The sequence below is a fragment of the Somniosus microcephalus genome, chromosome 10 (assembly GCF_052327205.1).
Source record: "Somniosus microcephalus isolate GS21.2 chromosome 10, FLI_Smic_1.0, whole genome shotgun sequence".
In the NCBI taxonomy this organism is placed as follows: domain Eukaryota; kingdom Metazoa; phylum Chordata; class Chondrichthyes; order Squaliformes; family Somniosidae; genus Somniosus; species Somniosus microcephalus.
In genome coordinates, this window is record NC_140996.1 from 10,011,445 (window position 1) to 10,037,896 (window position 26,452).

General features: G+C 46.0%; 1 protein-coding gene across 6 annotated transcripts in view; it reads left to right on the forward strand.

Annotated features, from left to right (window-relative positions):
- Positions 1-26,452, forward strand: part of LOC147111436 (dedicator of cytokinesis protein 9-like) — a 499,826-nt gene that overhangs the window by 89,949 nt on the left and 383,425 nt on the right. For 2 of the 6 annotated variants that reach the window (XM_085998428.1, XM_085998429.1), the window contains exon 1: positions 16,514-16,743. The exons of 1 other annotated variant lie outside the window; for it this stretch is intronic. In XM_085998428.1, the coding sequence (XP_085854554.1) occupies positions 16,582-16,743 (162 nt within the window). In that variant the 5' untranslated portion in view covers positions 16,514-16,581. Of the gene's footprint in view, positions 1-16,508; positions 16,744-26,452 lie in introns of those variants that run through there. 3 more of the 6 variants (XM_085998430.1, XM_085998422.1, XM_085998424.1) reach the window with 3 other exon arrangements.

Consider the following 26,452-nt stretch of genomic DNA (forward strand, 5'->3'; position numbering starts at 1 on the left):
GCTGTACGTTCTATCAAAATGAGTATTTTCTTGACGTGTTCAGCGGAATGTTCTGTAGCAACATGTCCGACTGTAACTAAAATAATCCACACAGTCTTTGGTATCAGTGAAATTGAGGTTCTAAAGAAGCTTGAAGGGCTCTATCAGCAAGTCCCCAAGGACTGCTGGCATCTATCTCAGAGTGGATGAAATTTGTGAATGGCTGAGTGGTTATGAGAGATTGGAACGAAGAGAAAGAGGATAAATGAAATCCAGGCATTGCAGACCTATCAATCCACCATCAGCACCTGGAGTCGATCATCAGCAGCAATGTTTGAGGAGTATCTGGAAGGGAATAATTTAATAAATACAAGCCAACATCGCTTCAGAACAGGATGTTTCTATCCGACAAATCTTGATGTTTTGTTTAAGGAAATTATATCCCAGTAGACACTGGAAAACCATATGACCTGGCACACTTGGATTTCCTGTAAACCTTCAATAAAGTTCCGAGCCAAAGGTTGCTACCGAAACTGAAATCCTGAAGAATTCAAGGCAAAAGCAGGACTTGAATAGAGAATTAGCTGATGGAAAGAGAAACTGCGGATACTCGGCAGGGGAATGATGTCAGGATGGGTGAAGTACTGAGTAGCGTGCACTCTGGTTCAGTGCTGGAATTTTACTGTTCCTAATCTACATTAAAGGTGCAGATAAAGAAATCCAATGCAAACTGTAGACGATACTTAAGCAGCTTGGGATGGACAAAAGCAATTAAATAAAATCTGCCATTTGGCCAAATCAACGGCAGGTGAAATTCAATACAGAGAAATGCAAAGTGCAACATGGCAGAGAAGTGAATGGTGCAGATGTACTATGGAGAGTGTTGAAATGGTCATCAGAAAGTGGCCTGGGTGTTGTATGAAATCCCTGTATTGTAGCAATAAGCAAAGCCAATAGAGTGCTTAATTAAAATACTAGGTCAGTTTAATATGAAACATAGAAACATAGAAAAATAGGAGCAGGAGTCGGCCATTCGGCCCTTCGAGCCTGCTCCGCCATTCAATATGATCATGGCTGATCCTCTATCTCAATACCATATTCCCGCTCTCTCCTACGATGGTATGAGGCGCGAGTTGGGTAAGATTGATTGGGGAATGACACTCAAAGGGTTGACGGTGGATGGGCAATGGCAAACATTCAAAGATCGCATGGATGAACTACAGAATTTGTTCATCCCAATTTGGCATAAAAATAAAACAAAAAAGGTGACTCAACCGTGGCTAACAAGGGAAATTAGGGATAGCATAAGATCCAAGGAGAGGACATATAAATTGGCCAGAAAAAGCAGTAAACCTGAGGATTGGGAGCAGTTTAGGATTCAACAAAGGAGGGCAAAGGGATTAATTAAGAGGGGGAAATAGAATATGAGAGTAAGCTTTCAGGGAACATAAAAACTGACTGTAAAAGCTTTTGTAGATATGTGAAGAGAAAAAGATTGCATAGGTCCCTTGCAGTCAGAATCAGGGGAATTTATAATGGGGAACAAAGAAATGGCAGACCAATTAAATACATACTTTGGTTCTGTCTTCACAAAGGAGGACACAAATAACCTCCCAAAGATGTCGGGGAACATAGGGTCTAATGACAGGGAGGAACTGATAGAAATCAGTATTTGTAGGGAAATGGTGTTCGGGAAATTGATGGGATTGAGGGCCGATAAATCCCCAGGGCCTGATAATCTACATCCTAGGGTACTTAAGGAAGTGGCCCTAGAAATAGTAGATGCATTGCTGGTCATCTTCCAAAATTCGATAGACTCTGGAACAGTACCCATGGATTGGCAGGTAGCTAATGTTACCCCACTGTTCAAAAAGGGTGGTAGAGAGAAAACGGGGAATTACAGACCGGTAAGCCTGACATCGGTAGTGGGGAAAATGCTAGAGTCCATTATAAAGGATGTAATAGCAGAGCACTTGGAAAAAAGTGACCGAATCGGACAAAGTCAACATGGATTTACAAAAGGTAAATTGTGCTTGACTAATCTACTGTAATTTTTTGAGGATGTAACTGGTAAAATAGATAAGGGAGAACCAGTGGATGTGGTGTATTTGGATTTTCAAAAGGCTTTCGATAAGGTTCCGCATAAGAGATTAGCGTGTAAAATTAAGGCACATGGGATTGGGGGCAATGTATTGACTTGGATAGAGAACTGGTTGGCAGACAGAAAGCAAAGAGTTGGAATAAACGGGTCTTTTTCCGAGTGGCAGGCAGTGACTAGTGGGGTACCGCAGGGATCAGTCCTTGGACCCCAGCTATTCACAGTATATATTAATGATCTGGACGAGGGAACTAGATGTAATATCTCCAAGTTTGCAGACGACACAAAGCTGGGTGGGCATGTGTGCTGTGAGGAGGATACCGAGAAACTCCAGGATGATTTGGACAGGTTGGGTGATTGGGCAGAAGCATGGCAGATGCAATATAACGTGGATAAATGCGAGGTTATCCACTTTGGTGTCAAAAACAGGAAGGCAGATTATTATCTGAATGGCAATAGATTGGGAGAAGGGGAAGTGCAACGAGACGTGGGCGTCCTTGTGCACCAGTCGCTGAAAGTAAGCATGCAGGTGCAGCAGGCGGTTAAGAAGGCAAATGGTATGTTGGCCTTCGTAGCGAGAGGGTTTGAGTACAGGAACAAGGATGTCTTGCTGCAGTTGTACAGGGCCTTGGTGAGACCACACCTTGAGTATTGTGTGCAGTTTTGGTCACCTTATCTGAAGAAGGATGTTCTTGCCATGGAAGGAGTGCAGCGAAGATTCACCAGACTGATATCTGGGATGGCAGGAATGACGTATGAGGAGAGATTGAGTCGATTGGGCTTGTACTCGCTGGAGTTTAGAAGAATGAGAGGGGATCTCATCGAAACTTATAAAATTCCAACAGGACTAGACAGACTAGATGCTGGAAGGATGTTCCCGATGGTCAGGGAGTCCAGAACCAGGGGTCACAGTCTAAGGATAAGGGGTAAGCCATTTAGGGCAGAGATGAGGAGGAATTTCCTCACCCAGAGAGTGGTGAACCTGTGGAATTCTCTACCACAGAAGGCAGTAGAGGCCAATTCATTAAATATATTCAAGAAGGAGTTGGATATATTTCTTAAGGCTAAAGGGATATGGGGAGAAGGCAGGAACAGGGTACTGAATTTGGATGATCAGCCATGATCTCATTGAATGGCGGAGCAGGCTCGAGGGGCCGAATGGCCTACTCCTGCTCCTATCTTCTATGTTTCCCCATACCCCTTGATGCCTTTTGTGTCTAGAAATCTATCTCCTTCTTAAATATATTCAATGACTTGGCCTCCACAGCCTTCTGTGGTAGAGAATTCCACAGGTTCACCACCGTCTGAGTGAAGAAATTGCTCCTTATTTCAGTTCTAAATGTCCTACCCCGTATCCTGAGACTGTGACCCCTCGTTCTCAACCCCCCCCAGCCAGGGGAAACATCCTCCCTGCATTCAGTCTGTCTAGCCCTGTCAGAATTTTATACGTTTTAATGAGATCCCCTCTCATTCTTCTAAACTCTAGTGAATACAGGCCTAGTCGACCCAATCTCTCCTCATACGACAGTCCAGCCATCCCAGGAATCAGTCTGGTGAACCTTTGCTGCACTCCCTCTATGGCAAGTATATCCTTTCTTAGGTAAGGAGACCAAAACTGCACACAGTACTCCAGGTGTGGTCTCACCAAGGCCCTGTATAACTGTAGTAAGACATCCTTGCTCCTGTACTCAAATCCTCTTGCAATGAAGGCCAACATACCATTTGCCTTCCTAACTGCTTGCTGCACCTGCATGTTTGCTTTCAGTGACTGGTGTACAAGGACTCCCAGGTCCCTTTGTACATCAGCATTTCCCAATCTATCACCATTTAAATAATACTCTGCCTTTCTGTTTTTCCTACCGAAGTGGATAACTTCACATTTATCCACGTTATACTGCATCTGCCATGTATTTGCTCGCTCACTCAACTTGTCTAAATCGCCTTGAAGCCTCTTTGCATCCTCCTCACAACTCACAATCCCACCTAGTTTCTGTCGTCAGCAAACTTGGAAATATTACATTTGGTTCCCTCATCCAAATCATTGACACATATTGTGAATAGCTGAGGCCCAAGCACTGATCCCTGCGGTACCCCACTAGTCACCGCCTGCCACCCCGTAAAAGACCCATTTATTCCTACTCTCTGTTAACCAATTTTCAACTCATGCCAGTATATTACCCCCAATCCCATGTGCTTTAATTTTGCACACTAACCTCTTCAAATCAAAATCAAATCAAATCAAATCAACTTTTATTGTCATTGTTAGTGCACAAGTGCAGTACAACGAAATGTAGGCTTGCGGCTCCCGAGAGTGTACATTTGGATTAAGACATTTAAACATTCAACATACATTTGGCTTGTAGTATATTAACATAAATATGACCATAATAAAGTGCATTGGCAGATGTGCAGGCTTTAGAGTTTATTTGTGGAGTTCAGTCGGATGACAGCCCTGGGAAAGAAGCTGTTCCTAAATCTGGTCGTACGGGTGCGAATGCATCTGTAGCGTCTCCCAGATGGTAGGAGGGCGAACAGACTGTGGCTGGGGTGGGTAGGGTCTTTGATGATGGACCGTGACCTCCGTAGACAGCGTTTCTGGTATATGTGCTCTATGGTCGGTAGCCGGGTGCCGGTAATGCGTTGGGCAGTTTTGACTACCCGCTGCAGGGCTTTCCGGTCATCGTAGCTACAGCTGCCATACCATACTGTGATACAGTTTGTCAGGATGCTCTCTATTGTGCAGCGGTAAAAGTTAGAGAGGATCAGGGGTGACAGGTTACATCCCTTCAGCCTCCTTAAGAAATATAGGCGCTGCTGGGCCTTCTTCACCAGAGAGGAGGTGTTGAGGGACCAGGAGAGGTCTTCCGTGATGTGGACTCCGAGGAACTTAAAGCTGTCCACCCTTTCCACCACAGCCCCATTGATGTGGATGGGGGTGTGACTTCCGCCTTTGTACTTCCTGAAGTCCACAATGATTTCTTTTGTTTTCTTGGTGTTAAGGGCCAGGTTGTTATCGGCGCACCACTTCACGAGATGCTGGACCTCCTCCCTGTAGGCTGACTCATTGTTGTTGGTGATCTGGCCTACTACCGTGGTGTCATCCGCAAACTTGATGATGGTGTTGGAACCATTAACAGCCACACAGTCGTGGGTGAAGAGGGAGTAGAGGAGGGGGCTCAGCACACATCCTTCTGGGGCCCCCGTGTTCAGGGTCGGTGGGGGGAGGTGTGGTTACCTAATTTGACAGACTGGGGTCTGTTTGTTAGGAAGTCCAGGGTCCAGTTGCAGAGGGAAGTGTTCAGGCCAAGAGTTTGGAGTTTGGTGGCCAGCTTGTTGGGGACGATAGTGTTGAATTCTGAGCTGTAGTCTATAAACAGCATTCTGATGTAGGTCTCCTTACCATCTAGGTGATTCAGTGCCGAGTGTAGAGCAGTTCTGATTGCATCCTCCGTTGATCTGTTTGCACGATAGGCAAACTGGTGTTGGTCAAGGGAGGCAGGAACACTGGTTTTGATGTGGGCTAAGACCAGTCTCTCGAAACACATCATTATGATGGGTGTGAGTGCGACAGGTCGATAGTCGTTCAGGCACGTCACAGCCGTTTGTTTTGGCACAGGAATAATGGTAGCGGTCTTGAAGCATGTAGGGACTACTGCCTGGGCCAATGACAGATTGAAGATGGCGGTGAAGACATCAGCCAGCTGATCAGCACATTCCTTGAGTACCCGTCCAGGGATGCTATCCGGTCCAGCAGCCTTTCGTGTGTTCACTCCGCGTAGAACACCCCTTACGTCGGAGGTCGACAGAGTGAGCACCTGGTCTTCCGGGGGTGGCAAGGCTTTGGTAGCCGGCTCCATGTTGTCCCTGTCGAAGCGAGCGGGACTTATGTGGGACTTTATCAAAGGCTATCTGAAAATCCAAATACACCACATCCACTGGTTCTCCCTTATCTATTCTACCAGTTACATGCTCAAAAAACTCCAGTAGTTTTGTCAAACACGATTTCCCTTTCATAAATCCATGTGACTTTGTCTAATCCCGTTGATATTTTCTAAGTATCCTGTTATCACATCCTTTATAATGGACTCTAGCATTTTCCCTACTACTGATGTTCGGCTAGCCGGTCTGTAGTTCCCTGTTTTCTCTCTCCCTCCTTTTTTAAATAGGGGGTTGCATTTGCCACCCTCCCAATTTGCAGGAACTGTTCCATAATCTATAGAATTTTGGAAGATGACAACCAATGCATCCACTATTTCCATGGCTACTTCTTTTAGTACTCTGGGATGTGGATTATCAGGCCCTGGGGATTTATCAGCTTTCAGTCCCATTAAATTCTCCAGCACTTTTTTTTTACTAATACTAATTTCCTTTAATTCCTCCTTCTCACTAGACCCTTGGTTCCCTCGCATTTCTGGGGAGTTATTTGTGTCCTCTTCCGTGAAGACAGAACCAAAGTATTTGTTTAATTGCATGCCATTTCCTTGTTCCCCATTATACATTCTCCCGTTTCTGACTGTAAGGAACCTACATTTGTCTTCACTAATCTTTTTCTTTTTACATACTTGTAGAAGCTTTTACAGTCCACTTTTATGTTCCTTGCAAGTTTACTCTCATACTCAATTTTTCCCCTCAATCCATCTCTTGGTTCTTTTTTGCTGAACTCTAAACTGCTCCCAATCCTCAGGCTTGCTACTTTTTCTGGCAACTTTATATGACTCCTCTTTGGATCTAATACTGTCCTTAATTTCTTTTGTTAGCCATGGTTGGTCTGCTTTTCCTTTTGTGTTTTTGTGCCAGAAAGGAATGTATAACTGTTGCAATTCATGCATTCGTTCCTTAAACGTTAGCCATTGCCTATCCACCATCATGCCTTTTAATGAAGCTCCCCATAGCCAACTCACTCCTCATACCATGGTAGTTTCCTTTGCTTAGATTTAGGACCCTAGTTTCGGGCTGGACCTCTTCACTTTCCATTTTAATGAAGAATTCTATCATGTTATGGTCACTCTTCCCTAAAGGACCCCGCACATCAAGATTATTAATTAACCTCTTCTCATTGTACAATACCCTGTTCCCTAGTTGGCTCCTCAACATACTGGTCTAAAAAACCATCTCGTACACACTCCAGGAATTCATCCTCCACAGTATTATTGCTAATTTGGTTTGGCCAGTCTATATGTAGATTAAAGTCACCCATGATTCCTGTAGTAGCCTTGTTACATGCATCTCTAATTTCCTGTTTGATGCCATCCCCTACATCACCACTACTGTTTGGACAACTCACACCAATGTTTTCTGCCCCTTGGTGCTTCTTAGCTCCACCCAGACTGATTCTACATCTTGATTTTCTGAGCCAATATCCTTTCTCACTATTGCTCTGATTTCATCCTTTACTAACAAGGCCACCCCACCTCCTTTTCCTTTTCGCCTGTCCTTCCTAAATATCGAATATCCTTGAATTGCAAGTTGTCACACTAAAACTGTACCATGTACACTATTTAGTTTTAGTCTCGAAGGCATCATGGATGAACCTGGTCCTACCCTCGTATTGCACTTTTTAAAAATTTGTTCACTGGATGCAGACGTTGCCGGCAAGATCAGCGGACATTGCCGGCAAGATCAGCATTCATTGCCCATCCCTAATTGCCCCCGAGAAGGAGGTGGTGAGCTGCCTTCTTGAATACAACGGAGTGGCTTGCTCGGCCATTTCAGAGGGCAGTTAAGAATCAACCACATTGCTGTGAGTCTGGAGTCACATATCGGCCAGACCGGGTAAGGGCGGCAGATTTCCTTCCCGAAAGGGCATTAGTGAACCAGATGGGTTTTTACAACAATCCAGTAGTTCCATGGTCACCATTACTGATACTAGCTTTTTATTCCAGATTTATTTAACTAAATTTAATTTAGATAGTGGAGGGATTTGAATTCACGTCTCCAGATCATTAGTGCAGGCCTCTGGATTACTAGTCCAGTAACAGAACCACGACACTACCGGTACCTGTTAAGAAACACTGGATGCAGATTAGGAATAGGGATCCTGGCTGATTTTATTTCTTTTCTCCCTTGATGTCAGCTGTGGCTCAGTGGGTAGCACTCTCGCATCTGAGTCAAAAGGGTGTAGAGTTCAAGGCCCACTTCAGAGACTTGAGCACAGATTGGAGACTGACACTCCCAGTGCAGTACTGAGGGAGTGCTGCACTGTCGGAGGTGCCGTCCTTTGGATGAGACGTGAAACCAGGTCTGCCCCCTTGGGTGGACGTGAAAGATCTCCTGACATTTTCCAAAGAAGAGCAGGGGAGTCCTTCCCGGTGTCTATGATCTAGACGAGGGAACTAGATGTAATATCTCCAAGTTTGCAGACGACACAAAGCTGGGTGGGTGGGTGTGCTGTGAGGAGGATGCAGAGAAACTCCAGTATGAATTGGACAGGTTGGGTGATTGGGCAGATGCATGACAGATGCAGTATAATGTGGATAAATGCGAGGTTATCCACTTTGGTGGCAAAAACAGGAAGGCAGATTATTATCTGAACGGCAATAGATTGGGAGAAGGGGAAGTGCAACGAGACCTGGGCGTCCTTGTGCACCAGTCGCTGAAGGTAAACATGCAGGTGCAGCAGGCGGTTAAGAAGGCAAATGGTATGTTGGCCTTCATAGCGAGAGGATTCAAGTACAGGAGCAAGGATGCTGCAGTTGTACAGGGCCTTGGTGAGACCGCACCTTGAGTTTGTGTGCAGTTTTGGTCGCCTTATCTGAGGAAGGATGTTCTTGCCATGGAGGGAGTGCAACGAAGATTCACCAGACTGATACCTGGGATGGCAGGAATGACGTATGAGGAGAGATTGGGTCGATTGGGCTTATATTCGCTGGAGTTCAGAAGAATGAGAGGGGATCTCATTGAAACTTATAAAATTCTAACAGGACTAGACAGACTAGATGCAGGAAGGATGTTCCCGATGGCGGGGTATTCCAGAACCAGGGGTCACGGTCTAAAGATAAGGGGGTAAGCCATTTAGGACAGAGATGAGGAGGAATTTCTTCACCCAGAGAGTGGTGAACCTGTGGAATTCTCTACCACAGAAGACAGTTGAGGCCAATTCATTAAATATATTAAAGAAGGAGTTGGATATATTTTTTAAGGCTAAAGGGATCAAGGGATATGGGGAGAAAGCAGGGACAGGGTACTGAATTTGGATGATCAGCCATGATCGCATTGAATGGCGGAGCAGGCTCGAGGGGCCGAATGGCCTACTCCTGCTCCTATCTTCTATGTTTTCTATGTCCTGGACCAACACGTATCCCTCGACCAACATCACTAAAAACAGATTATCTGGCCATTATCGCAATACTGTTCGTGGGAGCTTGCTGTGTGCAAATTGGCTGCCAACGTTTACAACTCCAGAGGGTGCAGAGAATGGGGCAGGAAATCGGAGCACCTTTTATTGCATCACTTTGCACTTGGCGACTGGTGCCAACACCAACTTTTCGCCTGAAGCCAGTACGACCATGTTCTTGAAGTCGGCCGTCTCTGGCACCAAGCCTATCCTGAAGACGCCTCACGAAATTTCACCCCTAAAATTACAACAGATTTAGGAGATTTTGTCTTTGTCTGGCCAACAAAAAGGAAAAAAAGGAAATTCTGCTTAATTTCCCACAGAGACATGAAAGAAATAATTGGGATTCTAAGAACCAGAGTGCTATAATTAAAACTAAGCTGCGGCGTGTTGGAGTGCTGGGATTAGGACTCAGTATAGTGACGGTCCCGTGGGTTTTTTTTTCCAGTTATTTCCCTGGAGAATTGATGTGCCGCTCCTTCATTCAGTGTTTATGTGAAGGTGCACTCCCATCCCTTAATGTGCTGTGGTGAATGAGATGTACCGATGTGATTCTCAGTATTTAATTCTAGTTCATGCTTAGCTGTGCATAGTGTACTAATGATAAAAACTGTCAGAATGCTGACATTTTTTATAGAAAATGTTTGAGTATTTTATAGTGATATTGCAAAATAATTGTGAGGTGGGAAAGACGGAGACTAACTTTACAGCAACTTTACAGCAAAATGTTGTATTAACTTGCTTAACCGGGAGGAGCGGGAAGTCGGCGTAGGACCAAGGGGACACAAGACCGGGAAGTCAGCGAAAGACCAGGGAGGTAAGACTAACTGGTAAGTACTTTCCTCAAACCTTCCTAGAAAGTAAAACCAAAACTAGTGGGATTTGGTTAGTTTAAAAAGGAATAAGAGGAGTACAGTATACATTGGTCTAAGTAAGCTTCGGGAAAACAAAAGTCGATAAATAAACTAAAACTAGAAAATTAAAAAGTAATATAAGGGTTAAGTCATGGCAGTAGAGCTCGGACCTGTGTCATGCTCCTCCTGTAACATGTGGGAAATCAGGGACGCTTCCTGTGTCCCTGACGACTATGTGTGCGGGAAGTGTGTCCAGCTGCAGCTCATGTGGGACCGCATGACGGCCCTTGAGCTGCAGATGGACTCACTTTGGAGCATCCACGATTCTGAGAGGGGTGTGGATAGCACATTTAGTGAGTTGGTCACACCGCAGGTTAAGGCCAGCGTAGACAGTACATGGGTGACCAAAAGGCAGAGCAAGGGCAGGAAGGTAGTGCAGAAATCCCCTGGGGTTGTCTCCCTTAGCAACAGGTTCACCGTCTTAGGTACTGTTGTCGGGGGGGGTGACGCATCGGGGGAAGGCACCAGCAGCCAGGCTCATGGCACCATGACTGGCTCTGTTGCAAAGAAGGGAGGGAAAAAGAGTGGCAGGGCTATAGTAATAGGGGATTCGATTGTAAGGGGAATAGATAGGGGTTTCTGTGGTCGCGACCGAGACTCCAGGATGGTATGTTGCCTCCCTGGTGCAAGGGTCAAGGATGTCTCGGCGCGGGTGCAGAACATTCTGGAGGGGGAGGGGGAACAGCCAGTTGTCGTGATACATGTTGGTACCAACGACGTAGCTAAAAAAAGGGAAGAGGTCCTACAAGTAGAATTTAGGGAGTTAGGAGCCAAGCTAAAAAGTAGGACCTCGAAGGTAGTAATCTCTGGATTACTACCAGTGCCACGTGCTAGTAAGAGTACAGAGAACAGGATAGTTAGGCTAAATACGTGGCTTGAGCAGTGGTGTAAGAGGGAGGGTTTTAAATTTTTGAGGCATTGGAACCAGTTTTGTGGTAGGTGTGACCTATACAAAAGGGACGGTCTACACCTGTGCAGAGATGGAACTGATGTTCTCGGGGTAATTTTTGATAAAGCAGTTCGGGAGCATTTAAACTAGTATGGCAGGGGGCTAGAAACCTATGTAGTGAAATAGAGGAAAGTGAAAGGCAGACAGAAATAAATGGTAAAAGGGTGAGGAACAAAAAACAAAGGGCCAAACTAATTCATAAAAAATGTGAGCATAAAAAAAGCCTGAGGGTTTTATACCTTAATGCGAGAAGCATCAGGAACAAGGTAGATGAATTAGCTGTGGAAATAGAGGTTAATAATTATGATCTAATTGGGATTACGGAAACATGGTTGCAGGGTGAGCAGGGCTGGGAGCTTAACATACAGGGGTATTCAGTATTTAGGAAGGATCGACAAAAAAGAAAGGGAGGAGGGGTAGCATTGCTAGTAAAAGAGGGGATAAATGCAATTGAAAGGAAGGATATTAACTCAGTTAATACAGAATCTATATGGGTGGAGCTAAGAAATAGCGAGGGGCGAAAAACATTAATAGGAGTGGTATATAGGCCTCCAAATAGTAAAATAGAGGTTAGGGAGGGCATCACGAGGGAAATTAGAGAAGCGTGCAATAAGAGCACAGCTGTCATCACAGGTGACTTTAACTTACATATAGATTGGACTAGCCTAATCAGTAAAAATAATGAGGAGGAGGAATTCCTTGAGTGTTTAAGGGATGGTTATCTGGATCAATATGTCGAGGAACCAACTCGGGAACAGGCTATATTGGACTGGGTACTGTGCAATGAGAAGGGACTAATCAGTAATCTTGTTGTACGGGGACCCTTGGGTCAGAGCGATCATAACATGATCGATTTCTCACTCGAAATGGAGAGCGAAGAAATTGACTCAGAGACTAAGGTCCTGAATTTAAACAAGGGGAATTATGATGCCATGAGACGGGAACTGAGTAGGTCTGATTGGACAACGTTCCTGAGAGGACTGGAGGTAGATAAACAATGGCAAACATTTAAAGATAGAATGACAAAATTGCAAAAATTGTTTATACCAATCTGGCATAAAAGGAAATCTAAAAAGGTGACTCAACCGTGGATAACAGGGGAAATTAGAGACAGCATAAAATCCAAAGATAGGGCGTATAAAATAGCCAAAAAAAGCGCCAGAGCGGAAGATTGGGAACAGTTTAAGATAGAGCAAAGGAGGGCAAAGGGCATGATCAAGAGGGGCAAAATAGCTTACGAAAACAAGCTGGCGGAAAATATAAAAACTAACTCCAAAAGCTTTTATAAATATATCAAAAGGAAAAGACTGGTGAAAACCAAAGTTGGTCCATTGCAGTCAGATACGGGGGAATATATAATGGGAAATAAGGAAATGGCAGATCAACTAAATGCATACTTTGGGTCAGTCTTTACGAAGGAAGACACAAAAAACCTCCCTGGGATATCGGGAAAAATAGGGACATTGGCAAAGGAGGAACTGACGCAAATCAATATCTCTAAGGATATGGTGTTAAGGAAGCTAAAGGGATTGAAGGTGGACAAATCCCCAGGGCCTGATAACATGCATCCTAGGGTACTGAAGGAGGTGGCCCTAGAGATAGCGGATGCACTAAGGATGATTTTTCAGAATTCATTAGACTCGGGAACAGTGCCGATGGATTGGAGGGTAGCTAACGTTACCCCACTATTCAAAAAGGGGGGTAGGGAAAAAGCAGGTAATTACAGACCTGTAAGCCTTACATCAGTTGTGGGCAAAATGCTGGAGTCCATCATTAAGGATGAAATAGCGGAGCACTTAGCAAATGGGGACAGGATAGGACAGAGTCAACATGGATTTACAAAGGGTAAATCGTGCTTGACTAATCTATTGGAATTTTTTGAGGGAGTAACTGGTAGAATAGATGGGGGAGAGCCAGTAGATGTGGTGTACCTGGACTTCCAAAAGGCCTTCGATAAGGTCCCACATAAAAGATTAGCATGGAAAATTGAGGCTCATGGGATAAAGGGGAAAGTTTTGGCGTGGATAGGGAACTGGCTGTCAGATAGAAAACAGAGAGTTGGAATAAACGGCTCATTTTCTGAATGGCAGGCAGTAACAAGTGGGGTACCACAGGGATCTGTCCTGGGCCCCCAGCTGTTCACAATTTACATTAATGACCTGGATCAGGGAGTCGGATGCAGCATTTCCAAATTTGCAGACGACACTAAACTAGGAGGTGGGGTGGGCTCAGAGGAAGAGACCAGGAAGCTCCAGAGCGATTTGGACAGACTGGGCGATTGGGCGGATAAATGGCAGATGCACTATAATGTGGACAAGTGCGAAGTTATCCACCTTGGGTGCAGGAACGGGAGGGCAAATTATTATTTAAATGGCAATAGATTGGGAGAGGGGGAAGTACAGAGAGACCTGGGTGTTCTTGTACACCAGTCACTGAAGGCGAGCATGCAGGTGCAACAGGCGGTCAAGAAGGCAAACGGTATGCTGGCCTTCATAGCAAAAGGGTTAGAATACAGGAACAGGGATACCTTGCTGCAGCTGTACAGGGCACTGGTGAGACCACACCTCGAGTACTGTGTACAGTTTTGGTCGCCTCATCTGAGGAAGGATGTTCTTGCCATGGAGGGGGTGCAGCGGCGATTCACCAGGCTGATACCAGGAATGGCGGGAATGACCTATGAGGAGAGACTATGTAGTTTAGGGATGTACACACTGGAGTTTAGAAGATTGAGAGGGGACCTCATAGAAGTGTATAAAATTCTGACAGGTCTAGACAGACTGGATGCAGAAGGAATGTTTCCCTTGGCGGGTGAGAACAGAACTAGAGGACATAATTTAAGGATAAGGGCTAAACCATTTAGGACAGAGATGAGGGGGAATTTCTTCACTCAGAGAGTGGTGAACCTGTGGAACTCATTGCCACAGAGGGCAGTGTACGCCAGCTCATTAAATATATTTAAGAGGGAATTAGATATATTTCTACGGGCAAAAGGGGTTAAGGGTTACGGAGAGAAGGCGGGGACGGGATACTGAATTAAAGGATCAGCCATGATCTCATTAAATGGCGGAGCAGGCAAGAAGGGCCGAATGGCCTACTCCTGCTCCTATCTTCTATGTATCTATGTATCTATGCTTTCACGTGATATAGCTTCTGTTCTTATTGTAAAGCTACCCATGTGCTTTTATTTGTTTGATCAAGTTGACATGACCAGTTATGCAATAAACCATAATCTGCAATGAATCAGAAGATCGTGGGTTCAAGTTTCACTCCAGAGGCTTGAGCACAAAAATCTAGGTTAACACTCCAGTGTAGTACTCGGAGTGCCGCACTGTCGGAGGGGTGGTACTGAGGAAGTGCTGCACTCTCGGAGGGGCAGTACTGAGGGAGCGCCACACTGTTGGAGGGGCAGTGCTGAGGAAGCGCCGCACTGTCAGAGGGGCAGTGCTGAGGAAGCGCTGCACTGTCGGAGGGGCAGTACTGAGGGAGCGCTGAACTGTCGGAGGGGCAGTACTGAGGGAGCGCCGCACTGTCGGAGGGGCAGTGCTGAGGGAGCACCGCACTGTCGGAGTGGCAATGCTGAGGAAGCGCCGCACTGTCAGAGGGGCAGTGCTGAGGAAGCGCTGCACTGTCAGTACTGAGGGAGCGCCGCACTGTCGGAGGGGCAGTACTGAGGGAGCGCTGAACTGTCGGAGGAGCAGTACTGAGGGAGCGCCGCACTGTCGGAGGGCAGTATTGAGGGAGTGCTGCACTGTTGGAGGGGCAGTACTGAGGGAGCGCTACACTTGGATGTCTTTTGGATGAGACGTTAAACCGAGGCCCCGTCTGCTCTCTCAGATGGACGTAAAAGATCCCATTGCACTATTGGCCGGAAGAGCAGGGGAGTTCTCCTTAGGGTCCGATCCAATATCTATTCCTCAACATTACTTGAAAAAAAAGAAACATTATTTCATTACTGTTTGTGGGAGCTTGCTGTGTGTAAATTGGCTGCTGCGTTTCCTACATTACAACATACTTCAGAAGTACTTCGTTGGCCGCGAAGTGTTTTGGGACGTCGTGAGATCGTGAAAGGTGCTCACCCGAGAGGGCAGATGTGGGGTATCTGTTTAACGTCTTATCAGAAAGACAGCACCTCCGACAGTGCAGCACTCCCTCAGCACTGCACTGGAGTGTCGGCCGGGATTTTGTGCTCCAGTCTCTGGAGTGGGGACTGTGAACCCACAATCTTCGGACTCGGGAGGCGAGAGTGCTGCCCACTGAGCCACGGCTGACACTGTCCTTGGCAGCTGAACCGCCATGGTGGCGGGGGCGGGGGCACTTAAACCTCTCTTTCCTGATCACTATCCCATCACAGCTTTAAGCGTGGCTAATAGCAGTAAGCGTTTTCTGCTCGCACGTACCATTGTATAATTCCTGTTATAATTACGAAACGTTTTAAGTATATCGTACACACGTGTTTGCCGTAGTTGTGTTTTTAAAATTGACGTTGAGGATTTCTGTAATATTTTGGGGGGTTTGTTTTGGACGAGCGCTTGTCCTAGACAGCAGTGGTCCTTTCGAGATGTTTCAGCATGCCTGGCTGGTTGGTTTTCTGAAAAAGGCTTTTGTTTTGAGGTGGTGGTAAGAGTGATTTAAAAAAAACACTAAGTTGCTGCTGGTGATGCTTTAATTGGCAGCTGCAGATTATTTACACGCTCCTCAGTTTCCTTCGGCCCGGTTTCCATGCGTATCCCAGTGGGATCTCGAATAACGAATCACCATGCCTTCAGATCAGCAAAATAGACGGGAGGCAACGTGTATCTCGGCACTAAAGACACTGCAAAGCCTACCGGGAGATTTGAGCCTCGCAGCTATCGAACTGAACTGAAACAGGGGCAGGAACCAGCGACAGCAGTGCTTCAGCTCGATCTCTGTCGGACGACAAATCTAGTTGCCTCGGAAGATGACCCCGTGTTGTGAACGAATATAGTTTTCATCTTTAATCTGATGCTTGCCATTGCATCTTTAACTCCTCGAAGAAAGCCCTGGTCTTGCAATTCCAACAGTGTTTTCGTGCTGCAGTGCTGGCTGTGTGATTTAAAAAAAAAAAATTCTGCAGCCTTTTGACTCCCTTGTGATGTTTTCTCGGAGCTGTGTTGCTGTTCACCGCTAACGGTGGAAGACAGGAGAGCGGTGGAGTTACTCTGTGGGGTGGGTTCCCGAGGGGAGGAGGATGCTGAGCGTGGCGCCGCTGACCTTTATTCGGAACGGTAGCGTTCGAACGTCCACATGGAACCAGAATGATCGATGAGCGCCTCTGCACACAAGTGGAATGGGCTGCACTGCCAGTATCATTCTGTTCCAAGGTTTGAGGACCATTGTCGAAAGGAACTGCGGTTATATTTGCAAACAGCAGTCTGAGCAAGCATCTTTTGAGGATGCAGTGCCGAATGTGGCTAGTGAGGAGACGAGGAAGCCAATCTGCTTAGCTCTGGTAAAGACTCCCATTTTATTTCTACTGTGTGTGTTCAGAAGAGACGTTCATTTATTTTGGTTGCTCCTGCGTGCTAAATGACGGTTTTGATGCTGCGTGCTAAATGACGGTTTTGATGCTGCGTGTAGCCCATGTGCATCTGCAGAATGTTATAACCTATTCAAATTCACCTTTAACGTCGTGGAAATTAATCCGTTCTCTCAAACAACAACAACTACTTGCATTTATATAGCGCCTTTAACGTAGTAAAATGTCCTAAGGCACTTCACAGGAGCGATTATCAAACAAAATTTCATACCGAGCCACGTAAGAAGATGTTGGGGCAGATGGGTAGATTTTAAGGAGCGTCTTAAAGGAGGAGAGAGATGCGGAGAGGTTTAGGGAGGGAATTCCAGAGTTCGGGGCCCGGGCAGCTGAAGGCACGGCCACCAATGGTGGAGCGATTAAAATCAGGGATGCTCTCGAGGCCAGAATCGGAGGAGCGCAGATATATAGGAGAGTTGTGGGACTGGAAGAGGTTACAGAGATCAGGAGGGTGGAGGCCATGGAGGGATTTGAAAACAAGGATGAGAATTTTAAAATCGAGGCGTTGCTTAACCGGGACCCAATGTAGGTCAGCGAGCACAGGGGGTGATGGGTGAACGGGACTTGGTGTGAGTTAGGACACGGGCAGCAGAGTTTTAGATACATGCACTCTTGCCAAAGAATTCAAGTCAAATATTGTGACTGGCAATGCGGTCTCATTATCATAGAATGATATAGCACAGACAGAGGCCATTCGGCCTCGTTGGTAGAGCTATTCAATTGATCCCACCCCCTTGCTATTTCCCCATAGCCCTGTAAAGTTTATCCTTTCAATTATTTTGACATCCACCCGAGAGAGCAGATGGGGCCTCGGTTTAACGTCTCATCTGAAAGGCAGCACCTCCGACAATGCGGCCCCTCCCCCAGTGCTGCCCCTCCGACAGTGCGGCGCTCCCTCAGTACTGCCCCTCCAACAGTGCGGCGCTCCCTCAGCGCTGCTCCTCCGACAGTGCGGCTCTCCCTCAGTACTGCCCCTCCGACAGTGCGGCGCTCCCTCAGCGCTGCTCCTCCGACAGTGCGGCCCTCCCTCAGTACTGCCCCTCCGACAGTGCGGCGCTCCCTCAGTACTGCCCCTCCGACAGTGCGGCGCTCCCTCAGCGCTGCTCCTCCGACAGTGCGGCCCTCCCTCAGTACTGCCCCTCCGACAGTGCGGCGCTCCCTCAGCGCTGCTCCTCCGACAGTGCGGCCCTCCCTCAGTACTGCCCCTCCGACAGTGCGGCGCTCCCTCAGTACTGCCCCTCCGACAGTGCGGCGCTCCCTCAGCGCTGCTCCTCCGACAGTGCGGCCCTCCCTCAGTACTGCACTGGAGTGTCAGCCTAGATTTTGTGCTCCAGTTTCTGGAATGGGTCTTGAACCCACAACCTTCTGACTGTGAGGCGAGAGTGCTGCCCACTGTGCCACGGCTGGAACAGTGCTGTGTTGGAAGGTAGCTGGATAATGCCGTGAATCACTGTCCTCTGCTATTTCTAATTTTGAAATATGTTTGAACAGATGTTTATTTTTCTGAACAATATGGACTGTCGATATGTAAAGTATGCAGCTTTACATAGCACTGCACAGGCAACTTTCCATTGTCAAAATGTCATGAATGTTAAAAATAACAGACTTTGTCGGAATCCGTTCCGAAGCTCTCTGTAAGCTTTGAGTTATAATTTTGTTTGGTTATGTTTTAGATAAATAGGATATCCCTTATTATGTTAGGTGTCCATTTAAATTTTAAAAATGGACCTAAGCAGATCTTCCTTCTCCGCACTATTTTGGGCACAGACCTAACAATTCTTAGTTTGAATTCTGACTTAATACGGTCCCTATCTATCTCATCATCTCTCTGTCTCTCCCTCTCTCTCACTCGCCACTGATCAGGCTTAACGCGACTGCAACTCATATCAGATTTATGCTATTTGATTCGACTGGTAGTTAACTGTATGGGAAAGAAAGTTAGAAACATAGAAAAATAGGAGCAGGAGTAGGCCATTCGGCCCTTCGAGCCTGCTCCGCCATTCAATATGATCATGGCTGATCCTCTATCTCAATACCATATTCCCGCTCTCTCCCCATACCCCTTGATGCCTTTTGTGTCTAGAAATCTATCTATCTCCTTCATAAATATATTCAGTGACTGGGCCTCCACAGCCTTCTGTGGTAGAGAATTCCACAGGTTCACCACCCTCTGAGTGAAGAAATTTCTCCTCATCTCAGTCCTAAATGTCCTACCCCGTATCCTGAGACTGTGACCCCTCGTTCTAAACCTCCAGCCAGGGGAAACATCCTCCCTGCATCCAGTCTGTCTAGCCCTGTCAGAATTTTATACGTTTCAATGAGATCCCCTCTCATTCTTCTAAACTCTGGTGAATACAGGCCTAGTCGACCCAATCTCTCCTCATACGACAGTCCTGCCATCCCAGGAATCAGCCTAGTGAACCTTCGCTGCACTCCCTCTATGGCGAGTATATCCTTTCTTAGGTAAGGAGACCAAAGCTGCACACAGTACTCCAGGTGTGGTCTCACCAAGGCCCTGTATAACTGGAGTAAGACATCCTTGCTCCAGCAGAAGCTACTTAGTTAAATATTTGCACCCACCATCCCTCCCTATTGTCATAGTTTCTCTTAAGATGCGACTGGGCCTTGACTCAACTTTCTCAGTTTTTGATACTTTACGCTGTATGACGCAATGTAATCAAAGTGTAGTGCGCACCTTGTAAAGGCCAAAATGCTATGGATCAGGTGATAGTGGGGTGGTGGGAGTATTGTAACTTAAGTGTCCGCTTGTTTCGATTACTTTCCCCACAACAACTTGCATTTATATAGCGTCTTTAACGTAGTAAATCGTCCCAAGGCGCTTCACGGGAGCGATTATCAGACAAGATTTGCCAGCGAGCCACATTGGGAGATATTAGGGCAGGTGACTAAAAGCTTGGTCGAAGAGGTCGGTTTCAAGGAGAGTTTTAAAGGAGGAGAGAGAGGCGGAGAGGTTTAGGGAGGGAATTCCAGAGCTTGGGGCCCAGGCAGCTGAAGGCACGGCCGTCAGTGGTGGAGCGATGAAAATCGGGGGATGCGCAAGAGGCCAGAATTGGAGGAGCGCCGAGATCTGGGAGGGTTGTAGGGCTGGAGGAGGTTATATTAGCAATTGCTGCCATCCGCTTTATACGTTGCCTGTACCCAACCTTTGCTGCAAGCTGGAAGTTTCATGTTTCATAAACATTGTCTGTGAACAATCACTTGTCACCATAATGGGGAGGGAGAGTAGCCCATGTAAGCTCAAAACTACTGTTTGTATTTGAGGTTCATAGAATGATACAGCACAGAAGGAGGCCATTCGGCCAATCGTGCCTGTGCCGGCTCTTTGTAAGAGCTCTCTAATTAGTCCCACTCCCCCCTGCTCTTTCCCCATAGCCCTGCAGTTTTTTCTCCTTCAAGTATTTATCCAATTCCTTTTTGAAAGTTACTGTTTAATCTGCTTCCACCGCCCTTTCAGGCAGCGCGTTCCAGATCACAACAACTCGCTGCGTAAAAAATGTTCTCCTCACCTCCCCTCTGGTTCTTTTGCTAATTACCTTAAATCTGTGTCCTCTGGTTGCCGACCCTCCTGCCACTGGAAACAGTTTCTCCCTATGTACTCTAACAAAACCCTTCACGATTTTGAACGCCTCTATTAAATCTCCCCTTAACCTTCTCTGCTCTAAAGAGAACAATCCCAGCTTCTCCAGGCTCTCCATGTAATTGAAGTCCCTCATCCCTGGTTACCATCCTAGTAAACCTCCTCTGCATCTTCTCCAAGCCTTGACATCCTTCCTGAGGTGTGGTACCCAGAAATAGTTTAATAGGACAAAGTCAGCATGGTTTTATGAAGGGGCAGTCATGTTTGACAAATTTGCTGGAGTTCTTTGAGGAAGTAACATATAGGGTGGATAAAGGGGAACCAGTGGACGTAGTGTATTTAGACTTCCAAAAGGCATTTGACAAGGTGCCACACAGAAGATTATTGCTTAAGATAAAAAATCACGGGATTGGGGGTACTATTCTGGCATGGATAGAGGATTGGCTATCTAACAGAATGCAGAGAGTTGGGATAAATGGTTCATTCTCAGACTGGCAATCAGTAACTAGTGGTGTTCCGCAGGGGTCAGTGCTGGGTCCCCAACTCTTTACAATCTATATTAACGATTTGGAGGAGGGGACCGAGTGTAACATATCAAAGTTTGCAGATGATACTAAGATGGGAGGGAAAGTAGTGAGTGAGGAGGACATAAAAAACCTGCAAGGGGACATAGACAGGCTAAGTAAGTGGGCAGAGATTTGGCTGATGGAATACAATACTGGAAAGTGTGAGGTTATGCACTTTGGCAGGAAAAATCGTAGAGCAAGTTATTATCTTAATGGCAAGAAACTGGAAAGTACTGAAGTACAAAGGGATCTGGGGGTCCTGGTACACGAAACTCAAAAGGTTAGTATGCAGGTGCAGCAAGTGATTAAGAAGGCCAATGGAATGTTGGCTTTCATTGCTAGGGGGATAGAATATAAAAATAGGGAGGTATTGCTTCAGTTGTACAAGGTATTGGTGAGACCGCACCTGGAATACTGCGTACAGTTTTGGTGTCCATACTTAAGAAAGGACATACTTGCTCTCGAGTCAGTACAAAGAAGGTTCACTCGGTTAATCCCGGGGATGAGGGGATGGACATATGAGGAGAGGTTGAGTAGATTGGGACTCTACTCATTGGAGTTCAGAAGAATGAGAGGCGATCTTATTGAAACATATAAGATTGTGAAGGGGTTGGATCGGGTGGATGCGGGGAAGATGTTCCCGATGATGGGTGAAACTAGAACTAGGGGGCATAGTCTTAGAATAAGGGGCTGCTCTTTCAAAACTGAGATGAGGAGGAACTACTTCACTCAGAGGGTGGTAGGTCCATGGAATATGCTGCCCCAAAAAGCTGTAGAAGCTACATCATTACATAAATTTAAAACAGAAATAGACAGTTTCCTAGAAGTAAAGGGAATTAAGGGTTACGGGGAGCGGGCAGGAATTTGGACATGAGTCTAGGTTCGGAATGGTCATGGCCCTGTGGGTAGCGGAGCGGGCCCAGGGGCCGTGTAGCCTGATCCTGCTCCTATTTCGTGTGTCTAATTCTGTTAGATTCAGGAGATGGTTCTGTGATAGTGGATTGGCGATTAGGATCAGATCAGCCATGATCTTATTGAATGGCGGAGCAGGCTCGAGGGGCCGATTGGCCTACTCCTGCTCCTATTTCTTATGTTCTTATAGCCCTGCAAATTTTAATTTTCCAGTATCTAGCCAATTGCCATTTTGAAAGTTAGTCGTAAGTAATGCCGCTTTTTACAAAATTATCAATCCAGTTTTGATTCATTTTACTTGTACAACAGTGAGAAGCAATGGCATTTAAAAAAAAAAAGAAACTCCTGAAATAAAAACCAAGTGCTGGAAATACTCGGCAGGTCAGGCAGCGTCTGTGGAGAGAGAAACAGAGAGTCAACGTTGCGGGTCGAGGGATTGCTTCCTCTGAGCCGCGCAGTAACGGGAAAGGTCCCCGCGCAGGATGCTCACCCCCACCGGCTTTTCCATTGTAATGCGCAAAAATTTGAAGAGGTGGCGCAGTAAAAGATAACCCGTTGCGCGGCGTACAGGGAACATTGCTCAGCGGGTCGGGCAGCATCCGTGGAGAGAGAAGCCGAGTTAACGTTTCAGGTCGATGACCTTTCGTCAGAACTCCTTTAATTATAGTTTAAAATGCTCCTCTACAAATACTTGTAGCTGCTTATTGCAATGAAGGAGTTGCCTCATTTTGAATCTCTCATTACCCTAATTACGGTGCCAATTATCATATCATATATCTTAGGCAGTCCCTCGGAACCGAGGATGACTTGCTTCCACATTAAAAATGAGTTCTCAGGTGACTGATGAGTCCAATGCGGGACCTACAGCCTCTGTCACAGGTGGGGCAGACGGTGGTTGAAGGGGCCGGGTGGGTGGGGTGCTTGGGTTGACATGCGCTCCTTGCGCTTGGCTTCCGCTTGCTCCCGGCGAAGAGACTCAAGGTGTTCGGCGCCTTCCCGGATGCTTCTCCTCCACTTTGTGCGGTCTTGGGCCAGGGATTCCCAGGTGTCGGTGGGGATGTTGCACTTTTTCAAGGAGGCTTTGAGGGTGTCCTTGAAGCGTTTACTCTGCCCACCTGGGGCTCTCTTGCCGTGCCGGAGCTCCGAGTAGAGCGCTTGTTTTGGGAGTCTCGTATCGGGCATGCGGACAATGTGACCCGTCCATCGTAGCTGATTGAGCTATATATCATACAGATCATAACCTCTGACCCCATTTTTTCGGATGGCAACGTTTCCTACATTACAACTGTGACCGCACTTCAAGAAGTACTTCATTGGCTGTAAAGCGCTTTGGGAGGCCCACAGGTCGTGAAAGGCGCTATAGAAATGCAATTCTTTCTGTGTTTTTTTCTTTTTACTTACAAAGCTTGGTACACATCCCTGGGCGTTAAAGAAACCCACATGTCGGTGAATACACAAGAACACCATCAGATCAACGGATCATAAATTATGTTAATTTCAGATTTAGGAATGCTTTATGTCACTTTGCTAATTTAATACTGAATGAATAATAACAAATCACAAATTTAAAATAAAATTGACGTGAATTGTTACAAACAATAATTGGGACAATATTTTAAAAGCACATGAATTTTTAACATCCCTTATCTAAACAAAGGAAGTGATATTTTGACCTCTTTGAGACCCATCTTTTGTTTCTTTACTTGACCCATTACCGCTCCCTTTGCCCTCGCACCATCATCCCTTTTGTCTGTTAATCTCTCCTGCCTTCCACCCGATCACAGACCTTCCCTTTTGTTCTTTCCTCCCCTCCCCCCTTTCCCTGCCCCCGCACTTGCTTAAAAACCTGTTCCATCTCTTGACCTATCGTCAGAACTGGAAGAGGTTATCGCCCTGAAACGTTAACTCCCTTTCTCTCTCCGTGGATGCTGCCTGACCCGCCGAGCGTTTCCAGCATTTTCCTGTTTTTATTTCCCATTTCCAGCATCCGCAGTGTTTTGCTTTTGTACGCTGCCGATTATGTTCGGTTTAGTCCGTTGGGAGTCGACTCTGTGGCTCTCTGCATCACACCTTCAACCAGGACATCAAATTAACCAGATCACATTGTAAGTCTGATACATGTAAAAGGAAAGAAAGACTTGCATTTCTATAGCACCTTTTGCGCCCTCAGGATGTCCCACAGCGCTTTACAGGCAATCAAGCACTTTTTTGAAATGAAGCCACTTGTAATGTAGGAAAAGTTGTCGCCAGTTTGCGCACAGCAAGCTCCCTTATGTAGGGAGATGCACTCTGTTATAAATCTCATCATCATAAAGAAACGACTCATGAAATAACACTGGACGGCCAGCTGGTGGCGCCGACCAAGGAGTATAAATACCCGGGCGTGGGCCCCAGCTTGCCAGGGACATTTTGTAAGACAAGGAACTAGTGAAGTACAACTAGACCTCCATGTTCTGAAACAAGTTGATTAAAGCCTTGCTTTATACTCAAACCAAGTGCGTAGTGAGTTTTATTACGTCACACTCTCTCTTGTATCTCCCGACATAATACTACCCTTTGTTGACTTTGAGCCCAACATCAATCCAGCCTAATTGTAGCCACCTATCCGACAAGCGTGCATCTTGTGAATCATTCTGTTGCGTGTAAACAGCATCAGATGCCTTTCTGAAGTCCAGGTAAATAGCAGCTGCTGCCTCGCCCTTATTCATCACAGGATTTTACAGTACGGAAGGAAGCCGTTATAGATTCTATCTCTTCCATTGTTTCTGGTCGGGCAGTCCAGGGCGTTCTCATAACCTCCATCTTTTATTCTTCTGACCATCTTAAATTTGTTTCGCACATTACAACAGTGACTCCACTTCAAAAGTACTTCATTGGCTGTAAAGCGCTTTGAGACATCCGGTGGTCGTGAAAGGTGCTGTAGAAATCCAAGTCTCTCTTTCTTGCTTTATGTCTGCTACTCACCGCCTCACTGACCGGTGAAAATAAGTTTTTCAGATTTACTTTTATCATAACCTCTCATAACTTTGTAAACTTCCAGTAGATCTCCTCTTCAGCTTGCTTACTCCAAGAAAGAGAGCCTCTTCATGGCCTTGACATCCTTTACCACACAAGACCCCCCAACGCTGCACACAATCCGCACACTACCCTACGATTTGTAGAGGTTTAGCATTGCGTCTTTCCTTTCATGCTCTGTACCTTACTTAAAAAACGGAGGATCCCATATCTTTTTATCAACTTGTCCTCCCAGTTTGTGTATATGAAGCTCTTAAGTCTCTTTCTTGTAAAGTTTTACCATTTATTGCGTATTTCCTCTCATTCTTCCTTCCAAAATATATCAACTCAAATTTTGCTGCTTGAGTTTTCATCGGACGTCTATCTGCCTAATTTGCCAACTTGCCTATGTCGTCTTCACAGTTAATGATGCTCCTTGATTTGTTTCATCTGCAAATTTTGGTACTGTGCCCCCATACCGAGAACATTTTAATTTATTTCTCTCTGAAGTTTATATCTCTAGCTCGCTCTGTCACACTCTCTCTCTCAACAGTAACTGTACTTCAAAAAAAAGTACTTAATTGCCTGTAAATCGCTCTGGAATGTTCTGAGGTTGTCAAAGGCGCTATATAACTGCAAGTTCTTTCTTTAACTTCCATATCTAAGGAGGTCTGTGCTGTATTATTTCCTCCCTGACTTCCCTTAGCATTCAAGGGTGCATGACATCAGGGGCTGGTGGGTTTTCCACTTGAGTTCCGCTAATTCTCTTTAGCTGCAGTTATCCCATGCATTACTCTGCCTCCTCCTCCTCTTGTTCCCTTTCACTCCCACTACCACACTCTTCTGTGGAAACTAAAGTCAAGTACTTTGTGTTATATTTTCACCATTCTTTATAGGAACACAGGAACAGGAGGCCATTTAGCCCCTCGAGCCTGTTCCGCCATTCAGTGAGATCATGGCTGATCTGTGACCTAACTCCATATACCTGTATCCCTTAATACCTTTGGTTAACAAAAATCTATCGATCTCTGATTTAAAATTAACAATTGATCTCGCATCAACCACCATTTGCGGAAGAGAGTTCCAAACTTCTACCACCCTTTGTGTGTAGAAGTGTTTCCTAATTTCACTCCTGAAAGGTCTGGCTCTAATTTTTAGACTCTGCCCCCTCGTCCTAGACTCCCCAACCAGCGGAAATAGTTCCTCTCTATCGACCCTATCTGTTCCCCTTAATATCCTGAAAACTTCGATCAGATCACCCCTTAACCGTCTAAATTCCAGGGAATACAACCCTAGTTTGTGTAATCTCTCCTCGTAATTTAACCCTCGGAGTCCGGGTATCATTCTGGTAAACCTACGCTGCACTCCCTCCAAGGCCAATATATCCTTCCTCGGGTGTGGTGCCTCTCTCAGCACAGGGATCTCTTTCCCCCTCCCTTTGGATGATAAAAACGATCACAGAATAATGACTCTGCTGCCTTCTTGACCTCAACCACCACCTCCCTGCTGAACTGGTCAATGATCCAGCTCCTTGTGTTCCTGATGTACCTAAAGA